Source organism: Anomaloglossus baeobatrachus (genome assembly GCF_048569485.1).
Source record: "Anomaloglossus baeobatrachus isolate aAnoBae1 chromosome 5 unlocalized genomic scaffold, aAnoBae1.hap1 SUPER_5_unloc_25, whole genome shotgun sequence".
Classification (NCBI taxonomy): Eukaryota; Metazoa; Chordata; class Amphibia; order Anura; family Aromobatidae; genus Anomaloglossus; species Anomaloglossus baeobatrachus.
In genome coordinates this window covers 658,376-675,400 of record NW_027441801.1, presented here as the reverse complement: position 1 = coordinate 675,400, position 17,025 = coordinate 658,376, and the positions used below count along the sequence as shown (strand labels likewise).

The 17,025-nt window shown below is 46.4% G+C and overlaps 2 protein-coding genes across 2 annotated transcripts in view; both read right to left on the bottom strand.

Annotated features, from left to right (window-relative positions):
- LOC142259079 (oocyte zinc finger protein XlCOF29-like) overlaps positions 1 to 15,546 on the bottom strand; it is a 130,383-nt gene extending 114,837 nt beyond the window's left edge. The window contains exon 1 of the mRNA XM_075331597.1: positions 15,498 to 15,546. The gene's annotated coding sequence lies outside the window, so the exon portion shown is untranslated. The remainder of the gene's footprint in view (positions 1 to 15,497) is intronic.
- On the bottom strand, positions 1,338 to 11,411 carry LOC142259087 (uncharacterized). Its single transcript, XM_075331605.1, has 6 exons — positions 11,331 to 11,411; positions 11,022 to 11,201; positions 10,817 to 10,940; positions 10,636 to 10,733; positions 10,350 to 10,440; positions 1,338 to 3,268 (listed from the first exon to the last, which is right to left on the bottom strand). Exons 1-6 carry the CDS (start codon positions 11,406 to 11,408, stop codon positions 1,656 to 1,658), a joined length of 2,184 nt encoding a protein of 727 aa, XP_075187720.1. The 5' UTR covers positions 11,409 to 11,411; the 3' UTR covers positions 1,338 to 1,655.
- Positions 15,547 to 17,025: the final 1,479 nt, after the last annotated feature.

Below are 17,025 nucleotides of genomic sequence, written 5' to 3'. Positions count from 1 at the left end.
ATCCAGTCTGTCTGACCGGAGGAAGGCCTCTTGGCCGAAACGTTGTTCCTGGCGGACCTTTTGTTTTGTACAGCACTTCTTCACTTTTTCACATTGAATAAAAGAAAAGGATTTGAAATCAACTTTCTTGTGTCCATCTTTTTCTCTTTGGGAAACATACAGTGTGCCGGAGTTATTCCTTTCTGTATTGACGCTTTTCTCCTGAGCACCTGTGCAAGGTGATGCAATGTCTTTCTCTCTTTTTTTCTACACATATACACACCTAGGCTGCAGCCCCCCCATGTTACACACAGCCTGTACACATATACACACATAGGCTGCAGCACCCCCATGTTACACACAGCCTGTACACACACACACACACACGCGCTGCAGCACCCTAATATTACACACAGCCTGTACACATATACACACACAGGCTGCAGCACCCCCATGTTACACACAGCCTGTACACACACACACAGGCTGCAGCACCCCCATGTTACACACAGCCTGTACACCCACATACACAGGCTGCAGCACCCCCATGTTACACACACCCTGTACACACACACACACACACAGGCTGCAGCACCATGTTACACACAGCCTGTACACACACACACACACACACGCTGCAGCACCCTAATATTACACACTGCCTTTACACATATACACACACACAGGCTGCAGCACCCCCATGTTACACACAGCCTGTACACCCACATACACAGGCTGCAGCACCCCCATGTTACACACACCCTGTACACACACACACACACACACACACACACACACACACAGGCTGCAGCACCATGTTACACACAGCCTGTACACACACACACACACACACGCTGCAGCACCCTAATATTACACACTGCCTTTACACATATACACACACACAGGCTGCAGCACCATGTTACACACAGCCTGTACACACACACACACACACACACACATTACCTCATCTTGCATTTCCAGATGGTGCAGACCAGGAGAGGAGACACTGGGATCTGCACGGAGGCTGCAGAAGTTCCAGTCCCTTTCCCTGTCATGAGATCAGGCACATGATTAGTCAGCTGACATGGAAGTTCCTGAATTTACAGGTCCTTCACCTTCTCAGCTCCTGCAGCCTCCATTGTGGTCCGGTACGTTTCCTGTCCTGCTCTGCAGAGCATGAAGAGAGGTGGCAGCTCTCTATTAGCGGCCCGGGCCCCCCTCATTGCCCTAATGGTGGCCCCTGCCCTTGGGGCCCGGTGAGCAGATGAATGAAACTACAGGAGTCACAGTAGTAATACCCTGATGGCAGCCCTGCTTCTCTATATAGTGATTATATAAATATATAACAATGTGAAATGTTCAGTGCACATGGAATATTGCTTTTTATTGGATTTTTAGAAAACAGACATCTATTAGTAACTGAATATATTTTGACTCTAATGTAACTTCTAACATGCTTTCCTTTTCATGTACTTACTTGCCTTTACTTTGACTGTCTCTTTTGTGTTTTCTTGTCCTGCTTGCCAAATATATGGTTTCTCCCCATGTGAATTTTTCTTAGTGGTCAACAAATTATAATTTTCAAGTAAAACATTTCTCACCTTCTAGGTATGATAATGGCCCTTGTGAGTTTTGTGATATTTAAAAAGAAGTCATTAGTTTGTAAAATATTTCCCTCATTCTGAACATGGCAAGGATTTCTCCCCTGTGTGAATTCTGTGGTGTTTACCAAGTTGCGATTTTTGGGTAAAACATTTCCCACATTCTGAACATGAAAAAGGCTTCTCCCCTGTGTGAGTTCTCTGGTGTCTAACAAGATCTGATTTCTGGTTAAAACATTTCCCACATTCTGAACATGAATATGGCTTCTCCCCTGTGTGAGTTCTCTGGTGTGTAACAAATTGTGATTCATCTGCAAAACATTTCCCACATTCTAAACATGAAAAAGGCTTCTCCCCTGTGTGAGTTCTCTGGTGTGTAACAAGAAGTGATTTTCGGTTAAAACATTTCCCACATTCTGAACATGAATATGGCTTCTCCCCTGTGTGAGTTCTCTGGTGTGTAACAAAGTGTGATTCATGTGCAAAACATTTCCCACATTCTAAACATGAAAAAGGCTTCTCCCCTGTGTGAGTTCTCTGGTGTGTAACAAGAAGTGATTTTCGGTTAAAACATTTCCCACATTCTGAACATGAATATGGCTTCTCCCCTGTGTGAGTTCTCTGGTGTTTAACAAGATGTGATTTTTGGTTAAAACATTTCCCACATTCTGAACATGAAAATGACTTCTCCCCTGTATGAGTACTTTGATGTGTAACAAGATTTTTTTTCCAGTTAAAACTTTTTCCACATTCTGAACATGAAAATGACTTTTCCCCTGTATGAGTACTTTGATGTGTAAGAAGATTTGATTTCCGGTTAAAACATTTTCCACATTCTGAACATGAATATGACTTCTCCCTAGTATGAATTATCTCATGGTTAACAAGACTTATTTTCTGGCTAAAACTTTTCCCGCATTCTGAACATGAAAAAGGCTTCTCACCTGTGTGAGTTCTGTGATGTGTAATAAGACTTGATTTGGTGTTAAAATATTTCCCACATTCTGAACATGAAAATGACTTCTCCCCCATATGAGTTCTTTGATGTGTAACAAGATTTGATTCATTGATAAAAAATTTCCCACATTGTGAACATGAAAATTGTTTCTCCCCTGTATGAGTTCTTTGATGTATAACAAGATTTGATTTCCGGGTAAAACATTTCACACATTCTGAACATGAAAATGGCTTCTCCCCTGTATGAGTTCTTTGATGTCTAACAAGATCTGATTTCTGGTTAAAACATTTCCCACATTCGGAACATGAATATGGATTCTCCCGTGTGTGAGTTCTCTGATGTTTTAGAAGGTTTGATTTCTGAGTAAAATATTTCTTACATTTGGAACAAGAAAATGTCTTCTCCTCTGTGTGAATTGTTTGATGTTTAACAAATGATGTTTCAAGGGGAAAACTATTTCTATTCTTTAATTGTGAAATTGGCTTCTTTCCTTTAAGAGCAGTTAGTTTCCTACTGCCTTTTTTGTGACTTTTATTTATTTTAGTAGTCTGGAAAGATTCAGAAGAGAGGACCCGTTTCATAGGTTCAGATGATAGATCTTTGCTGTGAAAGGAAGATGGGATATCTGGAATAATGGCATTCACTTTAGTTGAATCCTGTGTGATCTCAAGGTCATCTGACTTATAAATTGAAGATGTCAGTCGTCCCACTGGTCTCATGGTACAGTCATCTGTTAAGAATAAAACCTGTTATTTTTTCATAAAATATGCTTGTTGCAACAGCACTACCAAATCAGATAAATATTAATCAAATAGCATCATAAAATTTAAATCTTTATTAATATAGAAATTTTAAAAGGAAGAAAATTCTTTCTTCGCTTGGATTTACGTAAACTCAATAAGCGGTCAGGGTTCCCAAACTATTTAGCTGGACCAGCATATAGCAATAATGCCCTATAGATTACCTCTGGCACTATACTGGCCCATAGATGGGGGCCTCTGCAACAGCCACATATAGTCATACAAAGAAACACAAGAAAAAAAAAAAAAAAAAAACAGAAAACAATACTATTACATTTGCTATCAAGTACTGGATAGTGGTCCTAGGTAAAAAAAAAAACACAGCAAAAGCAACAGAATAGACCTAAATAAATATATACATTTTCCACAGGGTGCTGACAGCGGTCAAACACACGGGACAGTATATAATACAATACAAGGACTAGGACAGATCTCACCGCGCCCTATTAGGTCAGGGTATACAGAGTCTTCCACCAGGAAATTGGGTCCAGGGCCTTTCTCCAAATTTAGCTGTCCCTAAGACCTCCTGGAGAAAATAAAAGAGCTGTCTGGTACCCCAAGCTCCCGACCTAACAACGACGGTCCACAGCTAGATCTGTAACGCTGGACCCCTACATTGACCCTATCAGCGTCCCGACGCATTTCGTCTTAAACGACTCTTCAGGGGACATAATGCTTACTGTAGATGAGGTTCTTATACCCAGCTATCATCTGCTCATAGTATTAGAGAGCCTGACGTCTCTCAAATGGGGTCTTTTATAAATGTTAACATTACATCTAGTCCAATCATGCCCGTTTTATCTCACCTGGTATCAATTCCATTGAAAATTGCAATCGCCTCGCCATTAGCTCCCTTCACTTCCTGGATTGCACGGCGTGCGTTCCATTAGGAAACACGCCCACAGTATCCACCATAACGGTGATTACCTTATCATTTAGTCACTTCATTTCCTGCATTGCTCGGTGTGTGTTCCATTCAGAAACACACCCACAGCATCCGGACGTTGGGGAGCGGAGGAGGGAACTCCTCCTCATTTCCTGACAGGCAATACATGCGCTCCATTCCAAGCCTCGTTCTCAGCGGCCGGAAGTCCAGCACAATTTGAGCACAATGTGGCCATTTCACTTAGGGGTACTCATGTTTGTTGCCAGCACTTTTGACAGTAATGGCAATTTACATTGTTACACAAGCTGCACACTGACACTGTACATTACATGAAAGTGTCAGATCTTCAGTGTTGTCCCATGAAAATATAGAATTCATTTTTTACAAAAACATGAGAGGTGTACTAACTTTTGTGATATACTGTATCTGCAATTTTCACTCTCCAACATCCACTGCGTGCTAATTCCTGGAAAGTGCCTGTCAGTCAAAATAGTCACTACTAAGGCTGAGAGGATCCGGACTTTTACGCGCGGTTTCAACACTCTGAGTGCCGGACCCAGGCCCGGAATTCTGGGGGCACGATCCAGATTCGGCAATTAAAGTAAAAATAAAAGAAGAAATAAGTGAGAGTTTCATACTTATCGGGACTCGGTTTAATGGCGGCACACTGCTTCCGGGTCGCGCATTCACTTCCTGTACTGTGCATTGCATACACACATCTTTATGTGTTTTCCACGCCCACCGGACATCCTCTCATCTGTGATTGGTTCCAGGTTGACGTGCCCCTACAGCCTGTAACAGTCTCTGCTGCAGTCATCGCTCATTGCGGCTCAGTAATAGGCTACACTCAGAGCTGGCAGTCTTCTCTATGGCTGCTAGCTGTGAGATGTAACAGAGCCGGATGTGTCGTCATCGAACCTTGTGTGGATTACGCAGGAGCTGCAGGGTGTTTGGGCTTAATAAAGTGGTGCGTTTTGTACTTTATGCCAAATAAAGGATTTTTCTCTGTCTTGTTTATTTACATTCATTTACAGGTTTGTGATGCTGGTAACTCATAGGCGCCCGTGCCATCACAACCTAGCTGTGCGCTGCTGTTAACCTCCTATTACCCCGATTGGCACCGCATCACACCACCAGAAAGGGCCGGTAATGTACCGGGATTGTCACATCTAACATATGCGGCAATACCGGGCTGCTGCGGGCTGAGCATACCAGCCTCCAGCCGGCATTAATATGGCTGGGGATGAAAATTAAGGGGGACCGCACGTCTTTTTTTTTTTTTAAATTATTTATTTTAAAAAAAAAAAAGCCGGAGTCACACTTGCGAGAGATACACTGGTTTCCCCGCCCACTGGCTGTCCTGGCGCCTGTGATTGGTCGCGGTTAGTTGCCCCCATCCTGAGTGGCAGCGTGTCATGTCTAACAGAAACCAATTACACGCGCCGATGGGTGGGTAAAGTAGTGAATATTGAATTGTTGGCTCTGGAAGGGAAAAACATGACCCGGAAGGAGTTTGCCGCCATGACAGCAACTCTGAATATGCCACGCTCGCTCCTACAGTGCTGGCCAAAAGTATTGGCACCCCTGCAATTCTGTCAGATAATACTCAGTTTCTTCTTGAAAATGATTGCAATCACAAATTCTTTGGTATTATTACCTTCATTTAATTTGTCTTCAATGAAAAAAATAAAAAAAATCGTCATAAAGCCAAATTGGATATAATTCAACACCAAAGATAACAAGGGGGTGGACAAAAGTATTGGCACTGTTTGAAAAAATCATGTGATGCTTCTCTAATTTGTGTAATTAACAGCGCCTGTAACTTACCTGTGGCACCTAACAGGTGTTGGCAATAACTAAATCACACTTGTAGCCAGTTGACATGGATTAAAGTTGACTGAACCTCGGTCCTGTGTCCTTGTGTGTACCACATTGAGCATGGAGAAAAGAAAGAAGACCAAAGAACTGTCTGAGGACTTGAGAATCCAAATTGTGAGGAAGCATGAGCAATCTGAAGGCTACAAGTCCATCTCCAAAGACCTGAAAGTTCCTGTGTCTACGGTGCGCAGTGTCAAGACGTTTAAAGCCAATGGCACTGTGGCTAACCTCCCTAGATGTGGAAGGAAAAGAAAAATTGACAAGAGATTTCCACGCCAGATTGTGCGGATGGTGGATAAAGAACCTCGACTAACATCCAAACAAGTTCAAGCTGCCCTGCAGTCCGAGGGTACAACAGTGTTAACCCGTACTATCCGTCGGCGTCTGAATGAAAAGGAACTGTATGGTAGGAAACCCAGGAAGACCCCACTTCTTACCCTGAGACATAAAAAAGCCAGGCTGGAGTTTGCCAAAACTTACCTGAGAAAGCCTAAAACGTTTTGGAAGAATGTTCTCTGGTCAGATGAGACAAAAGTAGAGCTTTTTGGGAAAAGCCATCAACATAGAGTTTACAGGAAAAAAAAAAAGAGGCATTCAAAAAAAATAATAACACGGTCCCTACAGTCAAACATGGCGGAGGTTCCCTGATGTTTTGGGGTTGCTTTGCTGCCTCTGGCACTGGACTGCTTGACTGTGTGCATGGCATTATGAAGTCTGAAGACTACCAACAAATTTTGCAGCATAATGTAGGGTGCAGTGTGAGAAAGATGGGTCTTCCTCAGAGGTCATTGGTCTTCCAGCAGGACAATGACCCAAAACACAGTTCAAAAAGCACTAGAAAATGGTTTGATAGAAAGCACTGGAGACTACTAAAGTGGCTAGCAATGAGTCCAGACCTGAATCCCATAGAACACCTGTGGAGAGATCTCAAAATGGCTGTTTGGAGAAAGCCCCCTTCAAATCTCAGGGACCTGGAGCAGTTTGCCAAAGAAGAATGGTCTAAAATTCCTGCAGAGCATTGTAAGAAACTCATTGATGGTTACCGGAAGCGGTTGTTCGCAGTTATTTTGGGTAAAGGTTGTGCAACCAACCAAGTATTAGGCTAAGGGTGCCAATACTTTTGTCTGGCCCATTTTTGGAGTTTTGTGTGAAATGAGCAATATTTGATTTTTGTTTCATTCTCTTTTGTGTTTTTTCATTGCAAGCAAAAGAAATGAAGATAATAATACCAAAGAATTTGTGATTGCAATCATTTTCAAGAAGAAACTGAGTATTATCTGACAGAATTGCAGGGGTGCGAATACTTTGGGCCAGCACTGTACCTACCTATCCCCTCCACAAACATTTTTAATCTCCGAATTCTGGTCCCCATTGACTTTTATGGGCACTGGATTCTGGAGCGGATCGGACTCTTTTTAAAATCTGGCTGTGATCCGCCGGTCCCGGTTTTTGGTGGGTTCGATCAACTCTAATCACTACAACTATGGAGAAATTCACTGAGGGCTATAATTTCCAAAATGGAGTCACTTTACGACACTTTCTCTGGTTTTCTGCTGTTCTGGGCTTGTGCAAATGGTGTGCCAGATCTCCTCTGGGATCTGCTCTAGCGACATCAGCTTCTGTCACCAGGCACGGCCTTATTCATTCTGCCGGTGGAGCTGGTGATGGAGATGTCAGAACCTGACGCTACAGGTGGTGCAGGCTCTGTCTAGTCCCTAAGATTAGGGTGGCTGGGATGTGTAGTACAATCCAGTCTGGCAGTGTGTGCAGTCCAGCTGAGGTAATCTGCTCTGGATTGGAAAGCACCACACCCTACTAGAGCTGGAAGTATATTGCTGGAAGCTGCCAGATACAGCCTTGTTCTCCTCTGGTTCAGTCCTGTGTGTTCACATCCTCCGTTTCCTGTTCTCTTCCCGATCTGTTTGCTGACTACTCTTACATCTTCTGATTTTCTATTTTCTCTGCCTCCTGGTTCTGACCCGACTACCTGACTATTCTTCTTGCTATCTCGCACTCAAGCAGCAGCTAACTCTGTGGCCCCAGACTAGGGGTCCCTGTGTAAGTCCAGATCCATGAATAGTGGTTAAAGGGTGATGTTCAAAGTAGTCACTAGGATCTGAAAAGCCGAAAAGACAGTAAAGCGCTGTGGAATATGTTGGCGCTATAGAAATAAAATTAGTATATTATTATATAGTCCAAGTCTGTTCATGGTTGCCATGTCTTGAGCTGCCAGGTGACCACAAACACTCCCCCTCGTAACTTTCTACCTGTAAACTAGTTTTTGACTGCAAAATCTGTGTTCCAAAAACTAAATCGACTCTTTCCTTTCTGATCTCGGCCATGTGCCCAGACAGTACTGTACAGCCGAATATCGGCTATTGTCAGATTCAGGAGAAATTGGGAAATAATTAGTAAGTTCCATAGTTTCCTGTTACCCTTTGTGAAAATGAAAAAATTATGATCAAACCAAAATTATATTGAAAAATCTACATTGCTTTTTTGCATTCCACTTTGTGTTAATTCCTGAATGTGGTGTTTGATACTATGAAGAGAGCAATTTTCTAAAATCTAGATCCCTGAAAGTAATTTTAAAAGTGAATTGTTATCCAAAAAACAGGAATTACACCTACTGGTAATTGTATTTCCAGGAGTCCATCATGACAGCACCCGAAGTGCGTTCTGGAGTGAAAGGCACGCACTGCACATCACCATAAGCACAGTCGCGGCCATCATAGCAAGACACCAACAGCCCTTATGCGAAGGAAGCGGCTGGCGCCAGAAGCATTGTCTCGCTCTACTGGGGCAGGGTTAGGACTTCCCTGGAAGAGGTGTAGGCCTCGGACCACTTTACAGGAGGAAGGAGAAAGGTGAACCCCCCCAATCCTCCCGAGTCTGCCTCCAGGTAGGTGCCTCACACTGCTGCACTACCTCCTGCGTCGCTCCTGTTATAGGGACAGGAAAAATACTGAGAGGGTGAGGGTGGGAGAGGCTTTTAACCTCTCGTGTGTTTCTTGTCCCTATAGAGGATATGAGGAGCAACCTGCTATGGTGCTGTCATTAGAAACAACCTGGAAAATAAGTTTTGTTGATTTATTTGAACATATAAACACTTGTTTCTAAACTTTTAAGCCTTCTAGCATCTAAAAAATAAAAAGGATGTTGGAAAAATGAAAGGGAATGTTTGAAAAATGCTGCCGCCCTAAAGAAGGAATAAGGTAAATGTTATTTATTAACTATTTTGTGTGGTTTCTATCTTAAGAGCATAAAACTTTAAAAAGTTTGAAAATTACAACCTAAAATTGCCAGAAACATAAAGTACAATGTGTCACAGAACAAATATCTCAGAATCAGTGGAATAAAAAAAGGCTCCAAAGTGATCACCTCGTTAGGAACGGAAAAACTGGGTGCGGGAGGTGGTGAGATCAGATTGTTTTGTGAGCTAACTACTGTAGTGAATAATACATTAATAATTCATTATTGTCTATACTAGACAATATTATGTATCTACTGAAATGATCAAACTCATCACTCTTCATCAGTAAAATAATTAGTAACGAGCGGTGACACATCTCTGGGTGATTAGAGGATGTGGCTCGGTGGCTCTTATTTGTAGATTAGAGCCATCAGCCACGCACAGCTGAGGGATAGATCACGGCAGACGGGGAATGGTCTTTTTTTGCAGTTTATTGCAGTTTTGTTGAAGTTAGTCGGTTTTAAAGAAAATTGAAAAGTCAAAATAAAGGGAAACTATTGTAGAGAAATTCACACTTGGATCTCACTGGACATTTAATGTTGTCCATCATAAAAGCAAAGTTTGATCAAAAAGACTGGACCTGGTGTTGTAGGGGCCAAATTATCACATTCAGCAGCACAAAATACAGAGAAGGTAGATGAATCTTATATGATGCCAGGAATCTAGGAAGGAAACAGCATCATCACCCTTCGATATCTCCTACAGGCCATCGTAATATTCTACAAGTGATTTTCTAACTTGTCCGCACATTCTACGTACACTGTCGTTTAGATTTCTAATTTACAGATCTGGGCAGCTGTGAGTACACGACCCCTAACTCCAACAGAAGGACTCCAATGCCCAAAGTAATGGGGACAGATTCAGCGCATCAGTTTAGAGGTAGAATGGGGACCACTTGATTGTGATATAGCCGAATTACACCACCGATAAAGCAGCCACAGCCGGTGACTGAGAAGAATCTGTGACTTCTCTGCATTTAGTGGTCACTACTCACCTGGGCGGTTATCTGTAGGAATCTCCTCTTTACTCCGCTCATCACCCCTCACATATGTCTCTGTAGTATTAATATGGGGCAGATCTTCCCCCTGAAACAAATATTGTAAAAGTCACAGACAGATGGAGAAGTCCCATCTATGATCAGCTCTAATCCTGCCATCTCCACCGCTCTCATTACACAAGTATAACACATATAATACTGGAGGATAAAACAAGACTGAGCACAAGACCTTCACAGCGTCTACACATCATAGGAGATTTCATGGCACCTTCTCTCCATCTACCTGATGATCCTGAGGAACATCGGGGTCTTCTTGGTTACAGTCCTGTGGGAGAAGAGTACGGGGAAATCTCTCTGGTGTTGTCCTCTTACTGGATAGAACTGGAGGAGACACATACAGGGACTGAATTCATTCCTTACATACAGATAATTATAGGCCGTGTGTATTTAGTCCTGTTTATTACCTGGTGATGTGAGGGACTGGGGAACCTCCATCATGACGTCCTTGTACAGATCTTTGTGTCCTTCTAAATACTCCCACTCCTCCATGGAGAAATAGACGGTGACGTCCTGATACCTTATAGGAACCTGACACAGACAATGATACCGTCACCCCCGATCCCTTCATAGCATTACTATATAATGTCCCAGCATTCCCAGCAGTGTCACCTCTCCAGTCAGCAGCTCAATCATCTTGTAGGTGACTTCTAGGATCTTCTGGTCATTGATGTCCTCATGTATCGGGGGGTGAGGTGGAGGCCCCGTGATTGGGCTCAGGGGTCTTCCCCATCCCTCAGACACAGGGTTCTGACAGCGCTCACTAGAGGTCTTCTTCACTACTGTGTAATCCTGGTTATGGAGAGACACAGTAATAAATCTCACTCCAGACATTTCCAGAGTCCTCACCTCTCCAGTTCTGTCCATCTGTTATTCCCATAGATAAGAATGATGTAATGTGACGTCATCAGAATCTCTCACCTCTCCAGTAAGCCGGAAGAGGATCTCTAAGGTGAGGTGTAATATCCTCTCCGCCATCTTGTCCCTGTCCATATCCATCCTTCACGGGGCAATCAGGAGAATTCTCTTATATAGAAGATCTCCACTGAGAGGATCCGATATTGTAGGGACCTGAATGGGGAGAAGATGACGATGTAACATCATAAAGAATCCGCTGTAATAATACAATTACTGGAGATAATAAGGGGAAACATATAATGAGAATATTCTGGGGGAACATTATACTGTGTGGGGGGCAGAAAGGGGCCGAGGAGCGAGGGCAGAAAGGGGCCGAGGAGCGAGGGCAGAAAGGGGCCGAGGAGCGAGGGCAGAAAGGGGCCGAGGACTGAGAGCAGAAAGGGGCCGAGGACGGAGAGCAGAAAGGGGCCGAGGACGGAGAGCAGAAAGGGGCCGAGGACGGAGAGCAGAAAGGGGCCGAGGACGGAGAGCAGAAAGGGGCCGAGGACGGAGAGCAGAAAGGGGCCGAGGACGGAGAGCAGAAAGGGGCCGAGGACGGAGAGCAGAAAGGGGCCGAGGACGGAGAGCAGAAAGGGGCCGAGGACGGAGAGCAGAAAGGGGCCGAGGACGGAGAGCAGAAAGGGGCCGAGGGCAGAAAGGGGCCGAGGACCGAGGGCAGAAAGGGGCCAAGGACCGAGGGCAGAAAGGGGCCAAGGACCGAGGGCAGAAAGGGGCCAAGGACCGAGGGCAGAAAGGGGCCAAGGACCGAGGGCAGAAAGGGGCCAAGGACCGAGGGCAGAAAGGGGCCAAGGACCGAGGGCAGAAAGGGGCCAAGGACCGAGGGCAGAAAGGGGCCAAGGACTGAGGGCAGAAAGGGGCCAAGGACTGAGGGCAGAAAGGGGCCGAGGACTGAGGGCAGAAAGGGGCCGAGGACTGAGGGCAGAAAGGGGCCGAGAACTGAGGGCAGACGGGTTTCCTCACTTCCGGCCTCTCATAGTTGGGGCGTTTGTATCTATCAGAGGAAAAGGAACAAAAACCTCACGATTCATAGAAATCAGCGAGAGAAAAACTCCAAGAAAGTGTCAGAGCTGAAGGGGTTAATGCCGCCTGCCCCAGTAATGGGGAATCTCCACACACCTCCACCTGCAGAGCCGCACACTAGATGTATAATACCCTGCACCTACCTCCACCTGCAGAGCCGCACACTAGATATATAATACCCTGCACCTACCTCCACCTGCAGAGCCGCACACTAGATATATAATACCCTGCACCTACCTCCACCTGCAGAGCCGCACACTAGATATATAATACCCTGCACCTACCTCCACCTGCAGAGCCGCACACTAGATATATAATACCCTGCACCTACCTCCACCTGCAGAGCCGCACACAGATATATAATAACCTGCACCTACCTCCACCTGCAGAGCCGCACACTAGATACATAATACCCTGCACCTACCTCCACCTGCAGAGCCGCACACTAGATACATAATACCCTGCACCTACCTCCACCTGCAGAGCCACACACTAGATATATAATACCCTGCACCTACCTCCACCTGCAGAGCCGCACACTAGATATATAATACCCTGCACCTACCTCCACCTGCAGAGCCGCACACTAGATATATAATACCCTGCACCTACCTCCACCTGCAGAGCCGCACACTAGATATATAATACCCTGCACCTACCTCCACCTGCAGAGCCGCACACTAGATATATAATACCCTGCACCTACCTCCACCTGCAGAGCCGCACACTAGATATATAATACCCTGCACCTACCTCCACCTGCAGAGCCGCACACTAGATATATAATACCCTGCACCTACCTCCACCTGCAGAGCCGCACACTAGATATATAATACCCTGCACCTACCTCCACCTGCAGAGCCGCACACTAGATATATAATACCCTGCACCTACCTCCACCTGCAGAGCCGCACACTAGATATATAATACCCTGCACCTACCTCCACCTGCAGAGCCGCACACTAGATATATAATACCCTGCACCTACCTCCACCTGCAGAGCCGCACACTAGATATATAATACCCTGCACCTACCTCCACCTGCAGAGCCGCACACTAGATATATAATACCCTGCACCTACCTCCACCTGCAGAGCCGCACACTAGATATATAATACCCTGCACCTACCTCCACCTGCAGAGCCGCACACTAGATATATAATACCCTGCACCTACCTCCACCTGCAGAGCCGCGCACTAGATATATAATACCCTGCACCTACCTCCACCTGCAGAGCCGCGCACTAGATATATAATAGCCTGCACCTACCTCCACCTGCAGAGCCGCACACTAGATATATAATAGCCTGCACCGACCTCCACCTGCAGAGCCGCACACTAGATATATAATAGCCTGCACCTACCTCCACCTGCAGAGCCGCACACTAGATATATAATAACCTGCACCTACCTCCACCTGCAGAGCCGCACACTAGATATATAATACCCTGCACCTACCTCCACCTGCAGAGCCGCGCACTAGATATATAATACCCTGCACCTACCTCCACCTGCAGAGCCGCGCACTAGATATATAATACCCTGCACCTACCTCCACCTGCAGAGCCGCGCACTAGATATATAATACCCTGCACCTACCTCCACCTGCAGAGCCGCACACTAGATATATAATACCCTGCACCTGCCTCCACCTGCAGAGCCGCACACTAGATATATAATACCCTGCACCTGCCTCCACCTGCAGAGCCGCACACTAGATATATAATACCCTGCACCTACCTCCACCTGCAGAGCCGCACACTAGATATATAATACCCTGCACCTACCTCCACCTGCAGAGCCGCACACTAGATATATAATACCCTGCACCTACCTCCACCTGCAGAGCCGCACACTAGATATATAATACCCTGCACCTACCTCCTCCTGCAGAGCCGCACACTAGATATATAATACCCTGCACCTACCTCCACCTGCAGAGCCGCACACTAGATATATAATACCCTGCACCTACCTCCACCTGCAGAGCCGCACACTAGATATATAATACCCTGCACCTACCTCCACCTGCAGAGCCGCACACTAGATATATAATACCCTGCACCTACCTCCACCTGCAGAGCCGCACACTAGATATATAATACCCTGCACCTACCTCCTCCTGCAGAGCCGCACACTAGATATATAATACCCTGCACCTACCTCCACCTGCAGAGCCGCACACTAGATATATAATACCCTGCACCTACCTCCACCTGCAGAGCCGCACACTAGATACATAATACCCTGCACCTACCTCCACCTGCAGAGCCACACACTAGATACATAATACCCTGCACCTACCTCCACCTGCAGAGCCGCACACTAGATACATAATACCCTGCACCTACCTCCACCTGCAGAGCCGCACACTAGATATATAATACCCTGCACCTACCTCCACCTGCAGAGCCGCACACTAGATATATAATACCCTGCACCTACCTCCACCTGCAGAGCCGCACACTAGATATATAATACCCTGCACCTACCTCCACCTGCAGAGCCGCACACTAGATATATAATACCCTGCACCTACCTCCACCTGCAGAGCCGCACACTAGATATATAATACCCTGCACCTACCTCCACCTGCAGAGCCGCACACTAGATATATAATACCCTGCACCTACCTCCACCTGCAGAGCCGCACACTAGATATATAATACCCTGCACCTACCTCCACCTGCAGAGCCGCACACTAGATATATAATACCCTGCACCTACCTCCACCTGCAGAGCCGCACACTAGATATATAATACCCTGCACCTACCTCCACCTGCAGAGCCGCACACTAGATATATAATACCCTGCACCTACCTCCACCTGCAGAGCCGCACACTAGATATATAATACCCTGCACCTACCTCCACCTGCAGAGCCGCACACTAGATATATAATACCCTGCACCTACCTCCACCTGCAGAGCCGCACACTAGATATATAATACCCTGCACCTACCTCCACCTGCAGAGCCGCACACTAGATATATAATACCCTGCACCTACCTCCACCTGCAGAGCCGCACACTAGATATATAATACCCTGCACCTACCTCCACCTGCAGAGCCGCACACTAGATATATAATACCCTGCACCTACCTCCACCTGCAGAGCCGCACACTAGATATATAATACCCTGCACCTACCTCCACCTGCAGAGCCGCACACTAGATATATGGCTGCTCTGTGCTTCCAGGACCTGTGATGATGTCACATGGAGGGGAGGAGTCAGGGGTCACATGATCAGCTCCTCAGTGTATGCAGGACTCTGCTGTGCTGGTTGTCATGGTGCTGGATGAGGGGAAGTTTATGTGTGGGGTCAGGAGGGGTTTACAGTGTGGATGTAGCAGAGCCGTGTGTGTACGAGGTGTACGGAGCGGAGCCGCGTATGTACGAGGTGTGCAGAGCAGAGCCGTGTGTGTACGAGATGTACGGAGCAGAGCCGTGCGTGTACGAGGTGTATGGAGCGGAGCCGCGTGTGTACGAGATGTACGGAGCGGAGCCATGTGTGTACGAGGTGTATGGAGCGGAGCCGTGTGTGTACGAGGTGTACGGAGCGGAGCTGTGTGTGTGCGAGGTGTACGGAGCGGAGCCGTGTCTGTACGAGGTGTACGGAGCGGAGCCGTGTGTGTACGAGGTGTACGGAGCGGAGCCGTGTGTGTACGAGGTGTACGGAGCGGAGCCGCGTGTGTACGAGGTGTACGGAGCGGAGCCGTGTGTGTACGAGGTGTACGGAGCGGAGTCGTGTGTGTACGAGGTGTACGGAGCAGAGCCGTGTGTGTACGAGGTGTACGGAGCGGAGCCGTGTGTGTACGAGGTGTACGGAGCGGAGCCGTGTGTGTACGGAGCAGAGCTGTGTGTGTATGATGTGTACAGAGCGGAACAGTGTGTATGAGGTGTGCGGAGCTGAGTCATGTAGTCAATGTACCTGCGCCATTGGGAGTCATGGTCTTGGATTCTGTCAGGGGTCACAGTGAGGTAATGGAGGCTGTAGGGAGACTGAAAGCCGTGGACGGACATGGAGCAGATATTCTGGAAAACCTGGGGCGAGTAGCAGAGGCACTAGCAGTCACAGGCATACAGCAGAAGTCCTGAAGACTGCAGACAGGCTGCAGAGGTACTGACACCACAGGCAGACAGGTAACTGAGGTATTGGAAGCCGCAGACGTCCTGGAGACCTCAGACAGGTGCAGACATACTGGAAGCCACAGGCAGATTGGTAGCTGAGGTGCTGGAGGCCACAGATAGTCTGGAGATGTTCTGGAGACTGCAGACAGGTCGCTGTGCACACACAGACTAATAGTCCTAATACCAGGACACAGGTGAGTATCTTGGTAGTCTTATATAGGCCAGTTAAGCTCAGCACATGGAGCGTGTCCGGCTACTTGCAAAGCCCAACATGGAGCACAGGAAAGTTTAGCAGAGCGGGGGAAGGGGCAGATCCCAGACACGGGACAGGCGTGTAACAAGTGGATGTTGTCAGCCAAATATCCAACAATGAGCCATAAAATTGTGACAACTCTGAATTTCCCTTCCCCTTACATCTATTGATTAATTCTCTATTGATCTATTCTCCCCTTTATCAGTGATTACCATTTATTTTTATCCTTTATCAAGTAAAATAATAATTGCAGATAGTGAAAGTCATTCTTCTGTTACCCAAATCTCTGCTGA

What these genes read in the sequence shown, in the direction of transcription:
- LOC142259087 (XM_075331605.1), bottom strand. Translation starts at nt 11,408, where the DNA reads ATGGATATGGACAGGGACAAGATGGCGGAGAGGATATTACACCTCACC. An exon ending in TTGAGCTGCTGACTGGAGAG is followed by an intron (nt 10,941 to 11,021) that starts GTGACACTGCTG and finishes TGTCTGTGTCAG; the next exon opens with GTTCCTATAAGGTATCAGGA. An exon ending in ATGTTCCTCAGGATCATCAG is followed by an intron (nt 10,441 to 10,635) that starts GTAGATGGAGAG and finishes TATTTGTTTCAG; the next exon opens with GGGGAAGATCTGCCCCATAT.